The sequence below is a fragment of the Mobula hypostoma genome, chromosome 12, assembly GCF_963921235.1.
Source record: "Mobula hypostoma chromosome 12, sMobHyp1.1, whole genome shotgun sequence".
Lineage (NCBI taxonomy): Eukaryota > Metazoa > Chordata > Chondrichthyes > Myliobatiformes > Myliobatidae > Mobula > Mobula hypostoma.
Window position 1 is genome coordinate 85,007,425 of NC_086108.1, and position 24,348 is coordinate 85,031,772.

Consider the following 24,348-nt stretch of genomic DNA (forward strand, 5'->3'; position numbering starts at 1 on the left):
TACTCACTGTCTGCTTGAATGCACTGTGCCAGGTGGCTCAGGATCACCATGATTGGTAGCGCAGTCGAACGAGTAAGTACCATATTCCAGGCTAAAGTTAGTACTTTCATTCGAGTCCAGATACCAATCTGTCCAGTGGTCGCTTGTCAGATGCTCATACCTTAACAATAAGAATATTATACGTCAGTTATACATTATTTATCATTACTGATCACCAAATAGCTAATAGTTAATTCTTTAAACCTTACAACTTACAAGCCAAAGTGAAACTACAATATGACTTTCTAGCCAGCACAGATTCCATTGGCTGTAACAGCTGTTACAAAATACAAAGACCTGACAACTTAACAAGACCATGAGACATAGGAGCAGAATTAGCAGAATCTACTCCACCATTCAATCATGGCTGCTTTATTTCCATCCTCCCCCACCCAACCCCTTCATCCCTCCACCTATCTTTGTATCATCCAGAAACTTGACCACAGAGCAATCAATTCTGTTTTCCAGATTACTGACATCCAACATGAAAAATAATAGACCCAACACCAACACCTGCAAAGCACTGACAGATAACCAGAAAAGCCCCCCCGCCATTCCTATACTGTCTTCTGCCAGTCAGATCTCCTATCCACACTACTAATTTCCTTGTAATAGGATAAGCTCCTACTTTGTCTAGCAACCTGTGTGTCACCATATCAAATGCCTCTGCTGACTCCTGAGTATCCTGTTAGTTACTTTCTCAAACCATTACACAGATTTGTCTGGCAAAATCTCCTCTTAAGGAACTAATGCTGTCTTCAACTTATTTTCTCATGTACTTTCAAGTACCTCAAAGCCTCATCCTTAATAATGGACTCCAAATCTTACCAACCCCACATGCATCATGCAAGCCAGTTTATAATTTCTTGTTTTTTTTGTCTCCTTCCCTTTTTAAAGAGTTGAATGGCTTCTATGATTTCCCAATGCTCTGGAACCATTCCTAAAAATAGTGATTCTTGAAAGATCACTCCTAATACCTTTACAATCCCTTCAGATACCTCTTTCAGAACGCTGGAGCATAGTTCATCTGATCCAGGTGACTTATCCACCTTCAGACATTCCAGCATTCAAAGCACCTTCTCCTTGGTAACAGTGACTACTCAGTTCTGTCCCTTGACTCTTTCAAATATCTGGTATGTTGCTGATGTCTCCCACAGTGCAAAATACTTATTCAGTTAATCTTTCTTCCTCTCCCATTACTACCTTTTCCAATGTCATTTTCCAGTGGTCCAATGTGCACTTTCTCCTCTTTTTATAGATCTAAAAAAAAGGTTTTGATATCCTCCTTTATATCATTAACTAGTTTACATTTATTATTTCAATTTTTCTTTCCTTATGGCTTTTTTAGTTGCCTTATGTTGGTTTTTAAAAGATTCTTGATTCATCTAATCTTCCCACTAATTTTTACAATATTGCATGTCCCATCTTTTACTTTTATGCTGTTTACTTTTTTACTTTTATGTCCATGGTTGCCTCATCCTCCCTTTAGTATGCTGCTTCTTTGGGATGAAATAATCCTGTGATTCTAAATTACTCCCAGAAACTCCTGCTATTGCTCATCTACTATCATCCTTGCTAGGGTCTCCTTCCAATCAGCTTTGGCCAGCATCTCTCTCATGCCTCTTCAATTACTTTCACTCAACTCTAATCTCAATAGATCCGATTTTAGCTTCTCTTTCTCTCTCTCTCAAACTCCAGGCTGAATTCTATCTTGTTATGATTACTATCTCCATATGTTGCTATGAGTTACACGGTTACTAAACTGAACAAATTAGCATCTCAACAGCAGACTTGAGGAGATTCAATGTAAACCTTAATTAAGATGCAATAATACCCTCCATATAAAATGAATTTGGTCAGTCAGATAAATAGCTCAATAACCTCCAGAAGCTGAACTTGCAGTATCATCCAATGTTAATTTGAAACTACATTTTTAATAATATTTTGATAAATAGTAGTCATTTTCCAATTTCTTGCTTGAGAAGTCATCAAAATATACATAAAACCAGAAAGAATGTTTTCTCATTTTACGTGTCAAGTACTCTGCTTCTTATCCTTAGATATTGCCTAATGTTAACACTTAAGGGCAGACAACAGGAATTCTGCAGATGCTGGAAATTCAAGCAACATACATCAAAGTTGCTGGTGAACGCAGCAGGCCAAGCAGCATCTATAGGAAGAGGCGCAGTCGACGTTTCAGGCCGAGACCCTTCGTCAGGACTAACTGAAGGAAGAATCTTAAGGGCAGTGTAGTTTTTACCTCAACTCTGATATAGTCCTTGCTTTCATTTATTTTCTATATACTAAGTGGACCCTCTCAGGTTGGTGCAGATAGTATTACAAACTTCATGCAAGTACAAATTGAACTAATTTTCCAGAATTTCTCTCCTTGACCTTTAAGATTGAAAGAATTGATTGTGGACTTAAGGACGGGGAAATCAAGGAAAAGCACAGTTGTCCACATTGACGGATCTGCAGTGGAGAGGATGAGTAGTTTGAAGACCCTGGCTATCAACATCTCTGAAGATCTATTCTGGACCTGATATATTTCTGCAATTTGAGGAGGCTTGGTATGTCACCAAAGGTACTCACAAATTTCTATATACCATGGAGAGTACTCCAACTGGTTGCACCACCATCTGGAGGAGCCACTGCGAAGGAGTGAAAAAAGCTGCAGAAAGTTGTAAACTCAGCCAGCTCCATTATGGATACTAGCTTCTCCAGCATGCAGAACATTTTCAAACACAAAAAAGGCAGCAAGCATCGAGCAAGACCCCCGTCGCTCAAGTCATGCTCACTTCTCATTGCTATCATCAAGGTGGTGGTACAGGAACCCGAAGACACACACTCAACATGTCAGGAACACCACCTTCCCCTCTGCCAGAGTTCTATATGGACAGTAAACCCATGAACATACTTCACTATTAATTTTCCTCTGTTCATAGCTGTTTTATTATGTATTGCAATGTACTGCTGCTACAAAACAACAAATTTCACAGCATATGTGAGTGTTATTAAACCTGCTTCTGACTCTACTGTTTCCCTGGGCAGAGAATTCCACAGATTCACTACTCTCTGGAAAACCAATTTCTCATCTCCATCTTGAATTTATTCCCCTGTACCTTGAGGCTTTATTCCCTAATCTTCTCATATGCTAACCCACTCATCCCCAGAATCAACCTGGTGAACTTCCTCTGCACTGCCTCCAAAACCAGTACAGCTTTCTTCGAGTAAGATGTCCAGAAAAGCACACAGTACTTGAAGTGTGGTCTCACTAGTACCAAGTACAGTTGCAATTTATCTTCCTTATTCTGAAATTCATTCCCTCTAGCAATGAAGGTCAATGTTCCATCTATTTTCTTGATAACCTTTTACATCTGCAAACCAACATTGTGCAATTCATGCACAAGCACTTCCAAGACCCTCTGCGCGACAGCATGCTGCAATCTTTCACCATTTAATTCATAATCTGATCTTTTACTTTACTTTCCAAAATGACCTCACCTTCTCCACATTGGATTCTAACTGCCAGATCCTATCTTAACCTAACTATGTCTCTTTATATCTCCCCGTATCCTTGGACAATTTGCTTTGCCACTCAATTTAGGGTAATCAGCAAATTTAGATCAGATATACTGGGTCCCTTCTTCCAAATCATTACATCACAAACAGTTGTGGGCCCAGTACAGACTCCTGCAGCATTCTGCACATGACTGACTGCCAGAGAAATACCCATTCATCCCAACTCTGTCTTCTATTTGTTAACCAATCCTCTATCCATACTAATATATCACCCCCAACTCCAAGCATCTTCATCTTATGGAAGTCTTTTATGTGGCAATCAAACACCTTCTGGAAATCTTATTATACACCATCCACCTGTTCCCCTCTATCCAATGCACACATTAAATTCTGAAAGAACTCAAGTTTGTCAATCAGAATCCGTTCTTCATGAACCTATGCTGTGTCTGTCTGATGGAACCATTTCTATCCAGATGCCTCGCTATTTCTTCCTTAAAGATAGCTTCAAGCTTTTCACCGACTACAGACGTTAAGCTAACTAGCCTACAGTTACCTGTTTTTTGTCTACATCCTCTACTAAGCAGAGCTGTGACATTCGCTGTCTTCCAATTTGCCGGGGATCCATCCAGAGTCCAGACAATTTTGGTGAACTATCACAAATGCATATATTATTACTACCACCATTTCTTTAAGTACGCTAGGGACTAGGGTTTCTTTACCTTTAAGCCTACTAACTTGCTCATCACTACTACTTTCATGACAGCAATGGTCCTCACCTCCCTTTGCATCCATAGCATCTCTTTGGCATGTTAAACATATCCTCCATCATGAAGAGAGACCAAAAATAGTTGCTCAAGGCTTTGGCCCATTACCACATTTCCAAATATTAATTCCTCCTTCTCAACTTCCAAGGGACCTTTTAACTTTTACTGTCTGGCTTTATTTTTTGTGCTCGTTTACATTTGTAACCCATCTTCCCTTTCCTTATTGTTTGCCTCATGGTTCTTTGTTGCTTTTCAAAGGTTTGCCAGTCTTCTGGTTTCCCACTACTCTTGTAACTTTGTATGCATGAGCTTTTAGTTGGATACCTTCTTTAGTTATTCACAGCTGGCTTTTGTCACCCTTACTAGCATTGCTTGTAACTGGAGTATACTTTTGTTGTAGCACACATGAAATGCTAGAGGAACTCAGGAGGCTAGGCAGCATCTATGGAAAAGAGTATAATCAACGTTTTAGGCCCTGACCCTTTATCAGGACAGGGGAAAAAAGATGCACAGTAGTGTAGTAGTTAGTACAATACAGGTGACCTGGGTTCAATTCCCATTGCTGCCTGTAAGAAATTTGTGCTTTTGCAAATCTTCTCTTGTATGTACTCCTGTTGAGCACCTTGAAAAATCTGTCTGAAAGTCTTTCACTGTCCTACCATATAACATGCATTCTCAGTTTACACTAGTCAGCTCCTTCCTCATCCTGCAGTCTCCTTTATTTAGGCATAATACACTGGTTTTAGATCAAAATATTGCACCCTCGATTTGTATGAAAAATTCAACCGGGCTGGTCACTCTTACGAAGAAGATTGCTAACTACAAGATCGTTAATTTTACCTCTCTCATTGCACATGACCAGATCTAAGATAGCATTTTCCCTTATAGATTCCCTATAAGCAGAAGCACAACGAGATCTAGGTGTTCTTGTACATCAGTCACTGAAAGCAAGCATGCAAGTACAGCAGGCTCTGAAGAAAGCTAATGGCATGCTGGCCTTCATAACAAGGGGAATTGAGTATAAGAGCAAAGAGGTCCTTCTGCAGCTGTACAGGGCCCTGGTGAGACCACACCTGGAGTACTGTGTGCAGTTTTGGTCTCCAAATTTGAGGAAGGACATTCTTGCTATTGAGGGAGTGCAGCATAGGTACACAAGGTTAATTCCCGGGATGGCGGGACTGTCATATGTTGAAAGATTGGAGCGAATGGGCTTGTATACTCTGGAATTTAGAAGGCTGAGAGGGAATCTTATTGAAACATATAAGATTATTAAGGGATTGGACACGCTGGAGGCAGGAAGCACGTTCCCACTGATGGGTGAGTCCAGAACCAGAGGCCACAGTTTAAGAATAAGGGGTAGGCCAATTAGAATGGAGTTGAGGAAAAACTTTTTCACCCAGAGAATGGTGGATATATGGAATGCTCTGCCCCAGAAAGCTGTGGAGGCCAAGTCTCTGGATGCTTTCAAGAAAGAGATGGATAGAGCTCTTAACGATAGCGGAATCAAAGGTTACTGCGATAAGGCAGGAACTGGATACTGATAGTGGATGATCAGCCATGATCACAGCGAATGGTGGTGCTGGTTCAAAGGGCCGAATGGCCTACTCCTGCACCTACTGTCTATTGTCTAAAATGCTCAAGAAAGCCATCATGGATGCATTCTATGAAGACCCCCTCAAGAATGCCTTAACCAAATTCAGTCGCCCAATCTATGTGGAAGTTAAAGTCCCCCATGACAACTGCTGTTACATTCTGAAGTGCATCAGGTATTTCTTGGTTTATTGCCCATACCACTGTAACATTATTATTTAGTGGCCTACAGACAACCTCCACCAGCGATTTCACCCTTTTACTATTGCTAATCTCTACTCAGCTGGACTCAACATTTTGCTCCTTAAACTGTCTCTTACTGTCACCCTGTTCTTACATTATCTCTTACTAGCACCGATTTCATTCCCATTTGAATGTGCTATCCCACCTTCCTTACCTTCCCCTTGGATATTTAATTGCCAACAATCTTTACTCGCAACCACAGTTCAGTAACAGCTACCGCATTATACCCCTTTGTACTCATTTACACCACTAGTTCATTAAATATTTCAAACACCATGGGTATTCAGAAAAGTGCCCTTACACATATTGTCCGTTTAGAATATAGCAACCTCCATGCTTTTGAATTAGAATTTTCTGTACTCCACTCTGACTTTTTGATAGCTTTTGTTTAGGTCTCTGCATTGCTTCCTTCTGTCTATCTGCCTGGATTCCCATCACCCTGCCAGATTAGTTTAAACCTTCCTCAATAGCACTTGCAAACAATTCCCCGCAGGACATTGATCCCAGTTCTGCCCAGGTGTAAACTCTTCAGTTTGTATTGGAGGACAGAGGCTGTAAAACATTCCATGCCACTTAATCTGGAAGAAAATAAATATTTACTGGCTTTACTTAAGAAACAAGAAAATGACTGCAAATAAAAACACACAGCCATTTCCAAAGTTCAAATAGGATCCATCATCCCCCTTTGGAATCTAGGTGACTCATGTGAAGAAAAGTTTGGAGTAGTAGCAAAATTTGTTGAGCACCAGAAAATGAGAAGACTCCATTTCAAAATTGTATTTGTGTCTTAGTATACTGAAAAACACTTTAAGGTACTAAGAAGATCCCTTGATTCAGTTGTGTTCAAAATTGTGTGAAGTAGTGTACAGTAAATTGCTTTCACGGAAAATATATACAGGCCAAGCCCTGGTTATGAACAGATTTAGCTTTTACAGGTGCCTTTAGTTGGAAAATATACAAAAATCACTTGATATAGTGACGATACCTCCAGAATATTGTGATGAATGGCATCAAAACACACAAGAGTCGCCAAACAAAAATCACAATTATTAAATAGACAGAGAGTCAGTGGATGTGGAATGAATGCATGTACATGTCTGTCATATTTTTCAATATGGTATACTGCTTGTATGAGAGAGCATTCATAAATTGGGCATTTGGAACCTTGGGTTGATCCATAGTGGATTTTTGGAAACAGTTCTTTCCTTCAAAAGATATGTACCAATTAACAATCCAAAAAATGTTAAAGGTCTTGCAAAGAATGAGTCAAAGCTATGCCTTTTAAAATAGAAATACAGCTATACAGAATTAGGAAGAAAATATTCATCAGATGCTTCTGGTTGTGTATCAAATTGAAAATCCAAAAGCTTGGAAACCTTTTGTGAAGTCCAAAAGGAAATTATTGCACAGATGGCGATTTGAAACCCTCAGGGCCATGCTATTAACCAGAATTGTGAAAATCTTTTCATTAGCTAAGAAATTTCTTGTTGAATGATACAATGTCCTTGCTATAGTCTAGTTAATTATACTCATGTAACTCACTATAACATAAATTCTTGTTCTTCATTTCTTATTGTTCAAAGTTTGCAGAAAGAATAAAGATACATTCTTACAATTTCAAATGCATGTTCAGTGACCACTCTTCCTGTGTTGTCTTCTTTATTGGTTTTTAAATACTTCCACATAACTTTTATTTAAGAATAACTTAATATAGTATTATCAATGAAAAGTTCAAAATGGATGTTTCAAGCATCATGTGGGGTGGAAAAAACAGCTATACCAATTTGGGAGTGGTTTACCAACACACTTGCAATATTCTTAATCAGCTTTCAATTTCTCAAGCAAAATGCTAATAATCCATCCAATAGCCATAAGAAGTCCCAAAGCAATTCCATCATCTTCCAATCTGTATGTCAAGATGCCAATGTTCAAGACTTGCTACATAACACTTTTCCTATACGGAAAGATTGAAGTGCTCAAATTGTCAAGATCAATAAATGAAAACTTCAAATTCATTGATTTCATTTCAGCCCTATATTGAAATTAATGTAACCCAAGAAAGAAATTTATACCTGAAACGATTATCCCGTAGTATGCACTTAAAAGACTAAGATTATGAAAGTATACCTTTGGATTCTTCAACGTTTAGTTTTGCAGCCAAGATACTACAGAATTGAATTTCTTTTCCTTATTGATAATTCAAAATATAGTGGGGAAGAATTATTTTCTAAATACAGGTGTCCCCCGCTTTTCGAACGTTCGCTTTACGAAACCTCACTGTTACGAAAGACCTACATTAGTTACCTGTTTTCGCTAACAGGTGTTTTCACTGTTACGAAAAAAGGCAGCACGCGGAAAAAGCAGCGCGCACCCCGAGCAGCCACTCCTCCCCCGGATTTGGACCGGCATTCCCACCAGCATTGCTTAAACACGTGCCTGTGAGCAGCCATTAGCAAGATGAGTTCTAAGGTATCGGAAAAGCCTGAAAGAGCTCGTAAGGGTGTTACACTTAGCATAAAACTAGACATAATTATTTCGATCGTGGTGAACGAAGTAAGGACAAAGTGAGTTTGGCTTGTGGAAGTTGACGAAGATGATGTTGAAGAGGTTTTGGCATCTCATGACCAAGAACTGATAGATGAAGAGCTGATGTAATTGGAAGAGGAAAGGATAACAATCGAAACCGAATGCAGTAGCGAATGGACCGGAAGTGAAGTCATCCAGGAACTGAACGTGAAGCAACTGCGTGAGATTTTCGCTGCAATGATAAAGTACGACTTTAACTTTGAAAGGATACATCAGTTTAGGGCATATTTGCAGGATGGTTTGAGTGCTTACAAAGAACTGTATGATCTAAAAATGCGCGAGGCTCAGCAGTCAAGCAAGCCTTCCACATCAGCCACAGCAGATGACGAACCTCGACCTTCAACATCAAGGCAGGCAGACATAGAAGAAGATGACCTGCCTGCCCTGATGGAAACAGACGACGAGATGACACCCGTGTCCCACCACCCCAACCCCTGGGCCGCAGACAGATACTGATTCGCGAAGAATGCAGCGGTAGCCGGGACGCAGCCAGCACATTTTTAAGAAAAAAAAGCCCAAATAAACAAGCTAATTAATTAGGTGCCGCCTGCATGTAAACATCGGCCCAGATCAGAGGCGATTGCCGATTGCGTCGCCTCTGATCTGGGCCGACATTTACGTGCTGGGTGCGTCCCGGCCACCGCTGTACCCCTGCATGCTTCGCGTATCGGTTCGCTGCCCGGAGGGTGGGGGCCACTGCACCACCCCAACCTCCGACGACTCAGCCTAACACACCATCATCAGTGTGCTCGGCGCTGTCCCAATTCCGGTAAGTGATACTACACTGGACATACATTATTTCTACTTTATATCTGCTGTGTATTTTCACATGTTATTTGGTATGATTTGACAGCTTCATAGCTTAAAGGTTACTGGAGAGCGCTTGCGTGAGATTTTTGCTACGGAGAACAGTGCGGCAATGATTGTGGAAAAGTATTTCTACTTTATATAGGCTGTGTATTCATCATATCATTCCTGCTTTTACTATACGTTACTGTTATTTTAGGTTTTGTGTGTTATTTGGCATGATTTGGTAGGTTACTTTTGGGTCTGCGAACGCTCACAAATTTTTCCCATATAAATTAATGGTAATTGCTTCTTCGCTTTACGACATTCCGGCTTACGAACCGTTTCATAGGGACGCTCTACCTTCGGATGGCGGGGGAAACCTGGAGATGTACAATAGCGACAAAGCTGAAGCAAGGCAAATTAAAAATGTTTTGGCAATCCTCCTGTTAACCAAACTTGCTAAACACACAGCTGAAAGTGAGAGAAACTGGCTTTGTGTGTACATACCATATATATGTTACTCTCCATTTCACATTTCTGGAGTAATTATTGTGCTGCAATATTAGGGTATTGCAGGGAGGTATAGTGTGCAGACAGAATAGGGAGGGTGATTTCATTAAGCTAATAAATCAGGCCAATAAACACAATCAGATTTATTATCATTGTCTAATATGATATGAAATTTGATTGTTTGGTGGCAGCAACACAGTGTAAAGGCATTATATTACTATAAATTACAAAATAAATAAATTGCGCAAAACTAAAGGAATAAAGAGACAGTGTTCATGAGTTATTCAGAAATCTAATGGGAGATGAGGAAAAACAGTTTTTGAATCATTAGGTGTAGGTCTTCAGGTTCCTGTCCCTCCTCCCTGATGGCAGTAATGAAAAGCAAGCATATCCTTTTCCTACTAAGATGGCGCTGCGTATGGTGGCCGTGTTGCAAGCTTTGTTCCAATTTTACAGTATACTTTTGATTTCTGCGACTTTCTTCACATTTCTTGTTCAAGTAGCTGATAGTCACATCGGATACCGTAGACTGACTTTCCTGAACATCAGGAAGATGGCATTTACCAACTACGTGCCCATTTTCTACATCCCCATGGGAAGATAGAGGTTCCCATAATAGCCATTCCGCTGAACAGCAGTGAACAATGGTCAGTCTGGGCCTTTTCTAATGACACTCAGACTAGTGAGGCCCAAAACTGCACCATTGGTGTGACTAGAGCCTGTGGGTGCCGCTGCTCTGATGTACATTCGTTCCCCCCCCACCCCCTGGAAAAAGCCATCCAATGGGGAGGTCAGACATCATGGCTCTCCACCACTGTCAGATCTGACCAACCAGCAAATACTATCCACTACTGTAATTTTGAAGGTAAGGGGACCTAACTTTCTGGGCAATAGCACCTGTGCCATTTAACCAATGGCCGAACCACCATGCCCTCTGTACAAAACTCAGTGGGTTTATGGGGAAAAGGCCGACTTGTGGCTCCCAGGAGAGACACTAGCTGATGGGACACCCAACAAGAGAGCAGTAATGGGATGGGATGAATGCTTCCTGGCTTACCTTGTACCCCACATACAAATGCTGAAAACCCTGGACCAGCACCTTTCCCTCCTAGGGCAAAAGCAAGGAATCTCACAACAGGAGCGCTTCTGGATGATAGCTTTCCCTTTCTACAGGACGGCACACAATTCAAGGGAAATCATCAATCTGGCTGCAGTTTTGGAGGAGATGGCCAATAGAACCACTAAGGCAATGGATGGCATCCAGGATCAGGTGAGGACCATCACCACTAAAATGATAGTGCTATGACAGACGGTTTTGCAGAACCAAATAGGCCTCAATTTTGTTTTGGCTGAAAAAGGAGGTGCAGATGCCGTCATAGGACAAGAACGCTGCACTGACATCCCAGATAAATCAGAGAACATTACCTCTTTCTCCATTTACATTCAAAAGGAGGTATCGGGCCAGCTTACATGGCTTTAACTCAAAAGGGGGATTGTGGCCCTACAGTGACATCTCTGCAGGATGGAGCATTAAGCTATCATCGCAGGAGTACTCATAGTTATCGCACTTTTTCAATGTTTATGGCCCCTTGTCGGCTGGTGCTTTTGCTCTACACCCACAGGGTTATTTATACAAAGAAAGGGGACCTCAGAGAGAGGGAGGTGCAAATGATGAGGATGAAGACTACGATGACGCAGAAAGCCCTTCGGCCTATCCCAGAGGTTACTATCCACCCTTCTTACATGAATATGAAAATTAAAATGTACAACAAGTCCAATATTGATAACTGTAGTTGTCATGGAATGACAAAAGGAGGGAAATGAGGAATTATATGCAAAATTAAATGGGCTAGAACCTAACTGACTTATTGGCAGCTTGACAAGTCATGCTGTGAGAATAATGTATGAACAAAGAATTGTTTGTTCCATGAGAAGCTTCTCAGTCTACTCTTATCAAAATATGTGATAACAATGTGAACCTGCAGCTCCAAACAGTACTTTGGGCTCACTTGGCTGCATATTTTCTCAAGCTCGGTGAGCAGAGACTCTCCTGTAGCCACCTGAGAACACAAGCTTGCTAATAAACAGCATATACTTTTAAGTAAACTGTGTTTGACAGTTATTCCCCAGGTCTGAATCCAAAGGCCTCTGGTAGAGCGGCAGATCAACAGCATCACTGCCTGGTATGGGAACTGCATTTTATTCTATCGCAGGATTTGCAGAGAGTGGTGCAGGCTACCCAGCGCATCTGTAGATGTGAATTTTCCACTATGCAGGACATTTACAAAGACAGGTGTGTAAAAAGGGCACAAAGGGTCATTGGAGACCTGAGTCACCCCAGTCAAACTGTTCCAGTTGCTACCATCTGGGAGACGGTACCATAGCATAAAAGCAACAGGCTCCAAGACAGTTTCTTCCACCACACCATCAGACTGCTTAATTCATGCTGACTCTACTGTATTTCTATGTTATATTGACTATCCTGTTGCACATATTTATTATAAATTACATATTTGCACATTGCACATTTGAACGGAGACATAATGCAAGGACTTTTACTCCTCATTTATTTTAAGTATGTAAGTAATAAAGTCAATATCCTGGTGGTGAGAAACCTTAATAATAAACGTCATCTTCTCAGGCACTATCTCATGAAGATGTTCTTGATGGTGAGAAGTATTGTAGCAGTGATGGAGCTGGCCGAGACTAAAGATCTCTGCAGTCTCTTGCGATCCTGTGCATTGTTATTTCCATACCAGGCTATACTACGATCAGTACAAATTCTCTTCACCACACATCTAGAGAAATTTACCACAGCTCCTCAAACACCTCACAAAGCAGAGCTGCAGGCATTCCTTCTTCAGGATTACTTCAATGCCTTGGGCCCAGGACAGATCCTCTGAGATGCTGACATCCAAGAATTTGAAAGCTGTTTGCCCTTTCCATTGCTAATCCTTCAATGATGGTTGGTGCACTTCTCCCGGCTTCTACTTTTTGAACTCTACAATCAATTCCTTGGCCTTACTGACGATGAGTATGAAGTTATTATTATGACAGCATTCCATTGGCCAATCTATCTCACTCCTGCATGACTCAGATGTTGCCATCTGAAATTTAACCACTGGGGATCATTTTAAGAAAGATTAATCAGGAACATTTTTTGGAAGCATGCATTTGGATAGGGCAACAATGCAATTAGTCATGCACCAAAGTCAGCCCAATAGCAAATGTATTTGGAAATAAATCTGAATGTGCTAAAATATATGTTGAAAAATGTGATTATTGCACTTCATTGTTGAGCAATGCAAAGAGGAACTCAAGATGCATTTTCCATTTTATACATTCAACATGTTCCTTTCAAGAGCCAAAAGGAAATAATACCATCCAAAAGTCTTCATCAATTAAACTATAGTTCTGGTCCCCCTCGCCTTGTAACATCTGGAGAACAGGAGCATCTCATCACAAATGCAAGTCAGCTATTCTCCACTGAAAGGTGATTACTCTCAGAGGATATTAGTTTAACAAAACTGTTATTAAAATTATTATGTCAAAGTCTTGTAGCACAACTAGAGCAATATAACTTCTCAAAGGATAAATACAAGGGGTGATTGATAAGTTCGTGGCCTACGGTAGAAGGAGTCAATTTTGGAAAACCTAGCACATTTATTTTTCCTACATTTCCTACATTTACACACTTACACAAGCGGTCATGGAGCATATGTAGAAGTCTTTGTAGAAGTCGGCATCTTGGACCTCCTGAAAGTGGTCCACAGCAGGGGTGATTGATAAGCTTGTGGCCTAAGGTAGAAGGAGATGAGGAGAAACTTCAAACTTTCTGCATTTTCACTCCAAGAGTTTCACTACAAAGAAGGGATCCGTATGCTCCACGACTGCTGGACTAAGTGTGTACATGTAGGAGGGGACTATGTCGAAAAATAAATGTGCTAGGTTTTCTAAAATTGACTCCTTCTACCTTAGGCCACAAACTTATCAATCACCCCTTGTAATTCAGCATTGTGAAAAGTGACTACCTTTATGCATCTTGCACCCTACCATCATTAATGAAAAACTTGTCCAAGTCCCAACACACAATGAAGCACTTAGTAAATAAATTTACTCCTTTCTGGGAGTCAACTCGTCATGTGACAGCAGCTAAAAGAAAAAGTTATGAAAATATCCTGGCAGTGAGTCACAGCCCCACGCTCTCCTCAACCCTATCTACAGCTCCTACCAGGACCATTTGAATAATAGTATAAAAACAAGTGAACGATATGGAATTCAAGTTCACTGGAATTGTATGAAAATTTACTGGTAACCAAATGACTGGTGTATGGTGCACCAATTACAAATATAATACCCAAACTTCACATTTGAACACCATAAGCCAAAGTAAGCCATTGAAATGCAATAGCTACAAGTACACCTACCAGTGTACAATTATGACGAGTCTTCAGATCCTGACAAAACAAAATGTCATTTAATGTTCATTTAACTATCAAAATTTAGGTCTGTTTTCAGTTCATTAACATTTCATTCCCCTTGCAAACTTTCTGTATCCTATGTAGAATAATAGGAAACACAGGAAATGGCCATACCACCAATTGCACAATGTCACATCTTTAGACAGGCTAACCAATTGGCCTTGCACCCATTCTCAATTGGTATATACTAAGTATTCTTTGGAGAATTAGCACATAATTCTAGCTTTCTAGGTATTATATAGTCAATCATATCTTGCTGATAAAAAAATTCACCAACTCTTTCTTTCGCTAAATATCCTAAATCTGATTCCTCAGGTTATAGACCTCCCTGGCAGTACGAACAGTTTCTCCACATCTATGTCTAAATGCTTCACAATTTTCAACATCTTTTGGAAACCTCCTTTAGCCTTCCATGCTTCAATATGTGGTCACTTATTTAAATAGTATTCCATTCCTGGTAAAATTTGCAAACATCTCTTCCAGTAAATTATACTTACCACACTCTACAATGCGTATATTTAATATTCCCAAAATAACAAATGAGAATAAGAACCAATAACATTTAAAACATGAACATTGTGCCCTTTCAGTGAAAGGAAACCCTTTTAGTCTATATACTCCCTAAAATATCAGCTGATCACTGCTAACAATGGCAAGGTGTGCAGAGATGAGTCTATGTAAGTGGAGGCGGGTGGAGGAGGCAAGTGCGAAAGCAAGCCCCAATGTCTGATTGAATTAAGCACCGTGCTGAATTGGAAAGGTTGGGTCCAGGCCGAATTGTGATGGTGGGGTTCAGACCCCAGAGCTTTCTGAGAGCAAGGAATGACCCAATGTTTGGATGATTTAAGCGCCGAGCCAGATTGAAAGGGCCAGGGTGTCGTGACTGGAGACGAGGGACAGAATGGCTCTGCTCGGTGCTCCGCGACGTTTACTCAGCTCCTTGCTGAATTGAGGCTGTGTCCTGCTCCAGCTGCAGTGATGTTTAGCTTTGTGCCTTTCATAAGACTTCAGTTCTGAATGCAATTTGCTTACTTTTATTGTTAGCACGATTTTTCTTTCTCTCTGCAAACTGGATGTTTGATGGTCTTTTTTTAAATGGGTTCTTTTGGGGTTTCCTTGTTTTGTTGCTGCCTCTAAGGAGATGAATCACAAGGCTGTATAATGTATGCACACTCTGATAATAAATGTATTTTTTCTGAATTTTAGTCATACTTAATAAATCCCGGGGGAAATTGGTTTTTGTTACAGTTGCACCATAAATAATAAATAGTAATAGAACCATAAATAGTTAAATAGTAATATGTAAATTATGCCAGTAAATTATGAAATAAGTCCAGGACCAGCCTATTGGCTCAGGATGTCTGACCCTCCAAGGGAGGATTGTAAAGTTTGATGGTCACAGGCAGGAATGACTTCCTACGACGCTCTGTGCTGCATCTTGGTGGAATGAGTCTCTGGTTGAATGTACTCCTGTGCCCACCCAGTACATTATGTAGTGGATGGGAGACATTGACCAAGATGGCATGCAACTTAGACAGCATCCTCTTTTCAGACACCACCGTCAGAGAGTCCAGTTCCATCCCCACAACATCACTGGCCTTACGAATGAGTTTGTTGATTCTGTTGGTGTCTGCCACCCTCAGCCTGCTGCCCCAGCACACAACAGCAAACATGATAGTACTGGCCACCACAGACTCGTAGAACATCCTCAGCATCATCCGGCAGATGTTAGAGGACCTCAGTCTCCTCAGGAAATAGAGACTTACTTGCTTGGATTAGGCAGGTCCAGTACCAGTCAAATCTCAACAGCATCCAGGATGAAGTACACCATTTGACTGCATTTCCCTTCAAAAACTTTATTTTAAAACATTGCCTCTAGCACCAAAGGGATGATGTCTTCTGCTCTAACCATCAGGATTGTGGGAGAATATTAATCAGACCGAACACAAATGAACACGAAGACATCCGCACACACTTCCTCTGAACTGACCAAAAGTCGTGATGGTTTCTTGATGCCAGAATTTGGTGAAATGCTGCCTTTATATCAATGGCATTCACTCTCAACTTGGCTCTGTAATTTTCTTCTTGTTTGGACCAAGGCTATAATGATGTCAAGAATGACTCCAATGAGACTCAGACTGAGAATCCACAAGCAATGTGTCATCATTGTTGCCACAGCTTCCAGAGCTTTGCTGACAATTCAAGGTTGAAGAGTGGGGTAGCAATTACCATGTTATCTGCTCTCTAGATTTATCTGCTTTTCGTGGATAGATCTTGGAAAGTGTTCCTTTTTATTGGACTGATCTACTATTGTAGCTGTATTGGGAATACTCACAACACGCTGGAGGAACTCAGCAGGCCGGGCAGCTTCCGTGGAAAAGATCTGTCAAGGGTTCCAGCCCGAAACCTCAACAGATCTTTTCCACGGATGCTGCCCGACCTGCTGAGTTCCTCCACCGTGTTGTGAGTATTGCTTTGACCCTAGCATCTGCAGATTATTTTGTAGCTGTATTGGGATAGCCTGGTTTGAGGCAATGGTTGGTTCATCAGCAGAAGCCTTCATCACAATAGCCAATTTGTTACATAGACTCTTAGCGTTGTCCAACATACTTGATATCATAAACTAAAACAAATTGGATGAAGAATTGGGAGCCCTTGTATGAAGAATTCTCAACTGTTCTGATGCTTGAGAGCTTTCAGTTCAGATGCCTGGGAGATTTTAGTTAGGTACACATTTTTTTGTCATGAAATGCCCTCTCATGGAAGGCAGGAACTTTTTTTTATTTGTGCAAGGTTTGTAGAGGGAAGAGAAGAATACAAACTTAGAAATTCAGCAAAACTCTACACTTTACTTCAATGAGTTGTCACCACTTATCAAATGCCATTCAGAAACCAAACATGAACCACATCTGCTTGTTGCCTTACAGATTCTAACACATTTTTATTCTGGCATCTTCCCACCTTCCGTCCAGTCCTGATGAAGAGCCTCTGCCTGAAATGTTGACCGTTTATTCATTTCCATAGATACTGCCTGACCTGCTGGGTTCCTCCAGCACTTTGGGTGTATTACCCCTTCACGACAACTTCTTGTCTTTGCCAGCCTGAGCTCTTATCCTAAGAATTCGACATTTTGTTTCCTATTTTATAGCCAGTGTATTTCTCCCCACTCCAATGAGTCCTTCAGTTGGAATTGAAAACAACTTGACATAGTACGTTAATCTGACAATGCTTGACCTGTCACCTAGAGACAAAGTTGAAAAAGTACCCTCTTTCTATGCTCTGGTTGTATTAATCCTATGTTCAGATTATTGGTTTGTAATAATATAAATGAACAAAGAATCATAATCAAGAGAAAATCTGCTGATGCTGGAAATCCTTTGTTTTTTGCTTACAATCGCTGGTCTGTGTTTCACTGGTTCTCCAAATGCATTCAATGCCCTTTCTCTTCTAGCTCAATTGCAAGACAAACACTGAGGTCTGACCAAATACCTTGCAATGTGGAGAAAACATGACTTCAAATTTACCCACCCCTCACTGTACTCCATTTGTTTTGCAACTTTTCTCGCACTCTTTGTTTTAAGATGCCTACCCACTATATAATGGTCTGAACTATAATCCTAAAACCAAGACAATAAATTATATACAGGTGCTCGTAAGGGTGCTCATATCAAAGAATCCTGATAATAAATTCATGAATTATGCTGCAGGCATGATTCAAACAGCAAAATGAATAGAAAGCTGGGCAAAAACAGAAACAGCATATAGGATTTGTAGGATGAGAATTCAATACTGGCAAAGGTGAAAAGTTATCATAATTGTTCACAGTTTACATTGACTTACATGAGGCAATCAGTACTAAAGGGGCTGAATAAACTGAACTAGGTGAGCAGCTGATACAAAAGGAATAAAATGACATTATTTAAGTTGCAATCAGCACATAACTATACAGTGGTGCATTTTGGTAGAAAACATGACAATTACAAAAAGTTTTAACATAATCTTGGACAATGAGTCTATCTGGAATAAAGTGCAAAAGAAATACAGCTATAAAAGTAGAATTACAGGTTAACCTACGAAAATACAAACGAAGCACCAGGATACATTTCTGGTGGAACAAAATTGGAGGTAATAGCAAATGTTAGGCCCTTGTAGAACATTATTAGATCACTTTTGAGGAAAATATTAGGCAGATTTGATCTGCAGGTTATAGAAACTGATACAGAGGCACTGGAGGTGAGGCAAAGTCCAAAAGAGCTAATAAGGGGTTATAATAAAGATCAAACGGATTTGACCTATTTGTTCTCCAAGACAAAATGCTGGTGGATTTTGTGTGTGTTGCTTGAACTTCCAGCATCTGCAGATTTCCTCGTGTTTGTGTTCTCCAAGACTAAGGGTTTCAATTCTTAAGATGTTGGAGTTTGACAAATTTGGGGAAAATATATTTATTTGTGCAGCAACCAACACTATTGACCATAAAAATAAGAAGAGAATTGTATTTTCAAAGAGTGAGAAGAATGTGTAACTCATTTCCATAATAATCAGCCAAGGAGAGTAACACAGATTTTATAAAGCAGAATTGGATAAAGAGTTGAAGGAAAGAAAACATGAAATGGTATGCTGATAAGGATAGGTTAAGAGGAAGACTCAGAGACCAGCAGGGACGAATGACCTGCTTTTGTACTGTAGATTCAATATGAAAAAAAATAAATCAAAGGATTAACACTATAGAATCGTGTTAGGCTTTTCATAAATGAGTATGTTTTTAATGTACTTCCTTTCTAATTCTGTGTCTCTGGCCTACTGCCAGTTTTAAGAATATTAAGCAGATACTCCAGAATGAAAAACGTGTTCTACACACCACCCTTAGCATTGTAAAACTAAAAAGAAAATCATGATTATGTTACAGACTTGAGAAAATCTGCAGATGATGGAAATCCAAAGAAACACACACAAAATGGTGGAGCAACTCAGCAGGCCAGGCAGCATCTATGGAAAAAGGTAACAGTTGACTTTTCGGGCCAAGACATTTCTTTAGGTCCTGATGAAAGGTGTCGGCACGAAACATCGATTGTTTACTCTTTTCCACAGATGCTGTCTGACCTGCTGAGTTCCCCTAGCATTTTGTGTGTGCCGCTCATAGATTGTGTTGTTAATTTTACTGTTGTATTTATTATCTAACATTTAAAGAAATCTATGTTGCTAATTAAGAAGGGGTAATTCTCTCAAATAAAGCCATTAGGAAATGTAAAGACTGCAAATATTTTCCTTTCATTTCAACATCAACTCCTTTGTCATCTTTGGCAAGTGAAGGAAAGGTGAAGGCAGAGAGAAGGGATTGATGTATAATTTCAGATCTACTTTCAGTCATATCCCTTCCTCTTTCTCTTACTTCCAGTAAACATGCTACTGGGTCAAAACAGCATCAAGTACCTGGGAAATACAACAGTGAAAGAGAATAATAAATCAATCCAATACAACTCAGCACACATGCTCACAGAGCAGAGAAATAAATACCTCAACTTCTCACTACCAGCTATATTCTGATAAGTGGACGCAGTAAACACACCCTGATTTATATTTTTAATATCAAATAATTGAAACTCAGATCCTAATATTTAGGCTGATAAAGTCCCAGGAGGCAAGCAAGTTGAGTAGATCCAAAGTCAACATCTCATTTAATAAAGCATTCAATTCATTTTCAGTTGGAGTTGAGAACAAATGACTGCAATCATAGATTACTCCCTTAATAGCTAACATTCAAACTTTGTTCCAATAAGACTGTGAATAATCTTGCTCCCCTTTTATCATCCCTCTCTCTTCCTGGAGATGGTCCCTTGCATATGTGTAGACCTGGATACAATCATTATACTGAATGGCTTGTCTCACAAAGGAAGATTATTTCAAACTGAGCCCTTCTGTCAGTCTAAAATAGTCTTTTCAACTCTGACATGTAGTAAAGTGTCGCCAATTACAGTAAAATTTACATAATCCATCACATTTGAGACACTGTCAGTGCCAGACTGACAGATTTTCTGGATTAGTGGATATTAAGCTTTACCTAAATGCTGGTTTTCAAAGGAATCAGTTTAGGAATTGCAATGAAAAGGTGCAGTGAGAATGGGTAATGATTCACGTTCATGATTAGGTAAAATAGAGTAAGAATTTGGGAAACACAGTGGTTGCATTTCTTGGTTTTAATTGTGATTTGCTATGTTTTTCAAGCAAGGTACTCCATTGCAATCACTGGGTTGATACTGTTAAAAGCCATCATGTTTACACTATTCGGATCACATACAGCTGAAAAGCACAGCCTTTGCTCAGTGGAAATCACTGAGAAAAGAGCTGGTCACATTTGGGTTCCAGAGATCAACTGAGCGGGTTTTTAAATCACTCAGAAAACTTGCAGCAGTCAGGCAGTAGTGGTAATGCAGGGCTTAGAATAAATCAGAAAATATGACGAGGATAATACAATAATTATGAAGGACCACCTGACAAGATACTGAGCACATTAGTAGTAACAGAATAAAGAACAAATCTGTGTAATGTTTAGAATATGATGTTTTTAAGATCAAAATTTTGAGGAACCAACAAGGAAAATGGTTGGTATAGAAAGGGTTAACTGATGGATTGATGATTAAGGGGCTTTGAGGGAGTAGTGACCATAATGCAATAGAATTATTTAAAGCTGGAAGTGATTTAGTTTAATCTGAATCCAACATCCAAAATCTCAATTAAGCAAATGATAAAGGCATAAATCAGCTACAATAGATTGGGAATCTACATTAAAAGAAATAACAATAAAGCAGCTCTGGTTATCATTGAAAGAACTGGGAATCTCACTAGCCAGTCCATCAGGATCAAGGATGAACACTTGCACTCCAATTCTGCATATTTTAAGGAAGGTTGTGAGGCCATCATAAAGCAATGGTGTCGGGCAGAAGACAGAAATACTCTTCTTCCAGGAAGGCATTTAGATTAGATTAGACACACAGTCCTCTTTTATTGTCATTTAGTAATGCATGCATTAAGAAATGATACAATGTTTTTCTAGAATATCACGGAAACACATAACAAACCGACTTAAAAACTAACAAAAACCACATAATTATAACATATAGTTACAGCAGTGCAAAACAATACTGTAATTTGATAACAGCAGACCATGGCATGGTAAAAATCTCAAAGTCTCTTGAAAGTCCCATCATCTCATGCAGACGGTAAACCTCCAGCGCTATCAACTTGCCGATGATGGAAGCATCCGACCACAGTCCGACTCTAAGTCTGTCCGAAAATTCCAAGCCTCTGACCAGCTCTCCGACACCGAGCACTTCAATGGCGGCCCCAGCAACAGGCAATAGGCAAAGCCGAGGATTTGGGGCCTTCGTCCCCAGAGATTCTTGATCGCACAGTAGCAGGAATACTCTCCTATGAGGTAGGTTAGTAAATCTGTAGATTTCAGCTGCAGCTATGGGCAAAGAAATGGCATATGGCGTTTATTCTGGACTACTGTGAGGTGTTGCACTTTTAGAGATCAAATGTAAAGGTTAAGTACAGAGTTAATGGCAGGACCTTTAACAGCATTGATGTACTGAGGAATCATGGTGTCCAAGTCCAACACTCCCTGAGAAGGGTCAAACAAGTTGACAAGGTGGTAACGAAGGCACATGGCATGCTTGTTTTTTTCTTAGTTGAAGCACTAAGTTCAAGTGTCAGGAAGTTATGTTGCATTCAGTTTTATAAAATTATGATTAGGACAAATCCGGAATACTGCTTTCCATTTTTGTTACCCCCTTTATAGGAAGGATGTGGAGACTTTGGACAGGGAGCAGAAGTTTACCAGGATACTGTCTGGATTAGAATCATGTGCTACAAGGAGGGTTCTTTTCCCTCGAATGGCAATCACTGAGGGGACACCTGACAGAGACCTGCTTTGTGGATCCAGAACTGGCTTGCCCACAGAAGGCAAAGAGTGGTTGTAGATGGGTCATATTCTGCATGGAGGTCAGTGACCAGTGGTGTGCCTCGGGGATCTGTTCTGGGACCCTTACTCTTCGTGATTTTTATAAATGACCTGGATGAGGAAGTAGAGGGATGAGTAAGTTTGCTGATGACACAAAGGTTGGGGGTGTTGTGGATAGTGTGGAGGGCTGTCAGAGGTTACAACAGGACATTGATAGGATGCAAAACTGGGCTGAGAAGTGGCAGATGGAGTTCAACCCGGATAAGTGTGAAATAGTTCTTATTGGTAGGTCAAATATGATGGCAGGATATAGTATTAATGGTAAGACTCTTGGCAGTGTGGAGGATCAGAGGGATCTTGGAGTCCGAGTCCACAGGACGCTCAAAGCAGCTGCATGGGTTGACTCTGTGGTTAAGAAGGCATACAGTGTATTGGCCTTCATCAATCATGGAATTGAATTTAGGAGCCGAGAGGTAATGTTGCAGCTATATAGGACTCTGGTCAGACCCCACTTGGAGTACTGTGCTCAGTTCTGGTCGCCTCACTACAGGAAGGATGTGGAAACCATAGAAAGGCTGCAGAAGAGATTTACAAGGATGTTGCCTGGACTGGCAAGCATGTCTTATGAAAACAAGTTAGGTGAACTCGGCCTTTTCTCCTTGGAGCGACGGAGGATGAGAGGTGACCTGATAGAGGTGAACAAGATGATGAGAGGCGTTGATCGTGTGGATAGTCAGAGGCTTTTTCCCCAGGGCTGAAATGGCTGCCACAAGAGGTCACAGGTGCTGGGGAGTAAGTACAGAGGAGATGTCCGGGGTCAGTGTTTTTTTTACACTGAGAGTGGTGAATGTGTGGAATGGGCTGCCAGCAATGGTGGTGGAGGCGGATACAATAGGGTCTTTTAAGAGACTTTTGGATAGGTACATAGAGCCTAGAAAAATAGAAGGCTATGGGTAACCCTAGTAATTTCTAAGGTAGGGACATGTTCGGCACAATGTTGTTGGCCAAAGGGCCTGTATTGTGCTGTAGGTTTTCTATGTTTCTATGAAGTTTATAGGATTACAAGAGGTGTAGGGTAGAAAGCTGGCATCTTTTTCTCAGGGTCCGAATGCCTGATACTGAAAGGCATTCACTAAGGTGAGAGAGGGGCAAGTTCAAAAGGAGATGTATGGAGCATTTTGTTTGTAAAGACACAAAGAGGGGTTGGGGTCTGGAATGTTGTCAGAGGTGGTGGCACGGACTGATATCAGAGATGGATTCGAGAGGCTCTTAGTGAGCCTCTGTATGTGAATATGCAGAGATTAGAAATATGTACATTGTGCAAACAGAAGGGATTTGTTTAATTAGGTGTCATTAGTTTGATTGTTCAGCACATCATGGGCAACAGACCTTGCTCCTGAGCTGTACTGTTTTAAGTCCACCATTTATATTGAGTTTGTATAGACACCCTTCAGGATTATGCATACTTCATGTGATCTCAATATTCCTGCTCCATTTTGTGCTAATCAAAAATAAGGCTGAACCCAAACGGAAAACTGTTAAGCATGTTTTGGTGAATGTGTTGCAGTAATAATAGTCCAATGAAAGGAATTTTAAAAATCCTAGTGCTATGCAGTGGGGGAAAATAATTGTTTAGTGATGACAGAGAGGAAGTGCCATGATTAGTTATCATTTCTATTTGATTTGCTGTATTTAATAGAAACTCTCTTATTTTTTTAAATTCCAATTAGTATAACACATTAAAATAGTTGACATTAAATCCCAGAACATAGAACAGAGCAAAACAGTATAACACAATTCTTAATGAACAACATGGTGACTCCAAGGCTGATTATCTCAAGGAGTGCAAAGCGTTTAATTAAAA

At 40.3% G+C, this 24,348-nt stretch overlaps 1 protein-coding gene across 3 annotated transcripts in view; it reads right to left on the reverse strand.

Annotated features, from left to right (window-relative positions):
• Positions 1-24,348, reverse strand: part of ptprfa (protein tyrosine phosphatase receptor type Fa) — a 364,603-nt gene that overhangs the window by 276,126 nt on the left and 64,129 nt on the right. For all 3 annotated transcript variants that reach the window (XM_063064557.1, XM_063064555.1, XM_063064556.1), the window contains exon 2: positions 8-160. In XM_063064557.1, the coding sequence (XP_062920627.1) occupies positions 8-110 (103 nt within the window). In that variant the 5' untranslated portion in view covers positions 111-160. The remainder of the gene's footprint in view (positions 1-7; positions 161-24,348) is intronic.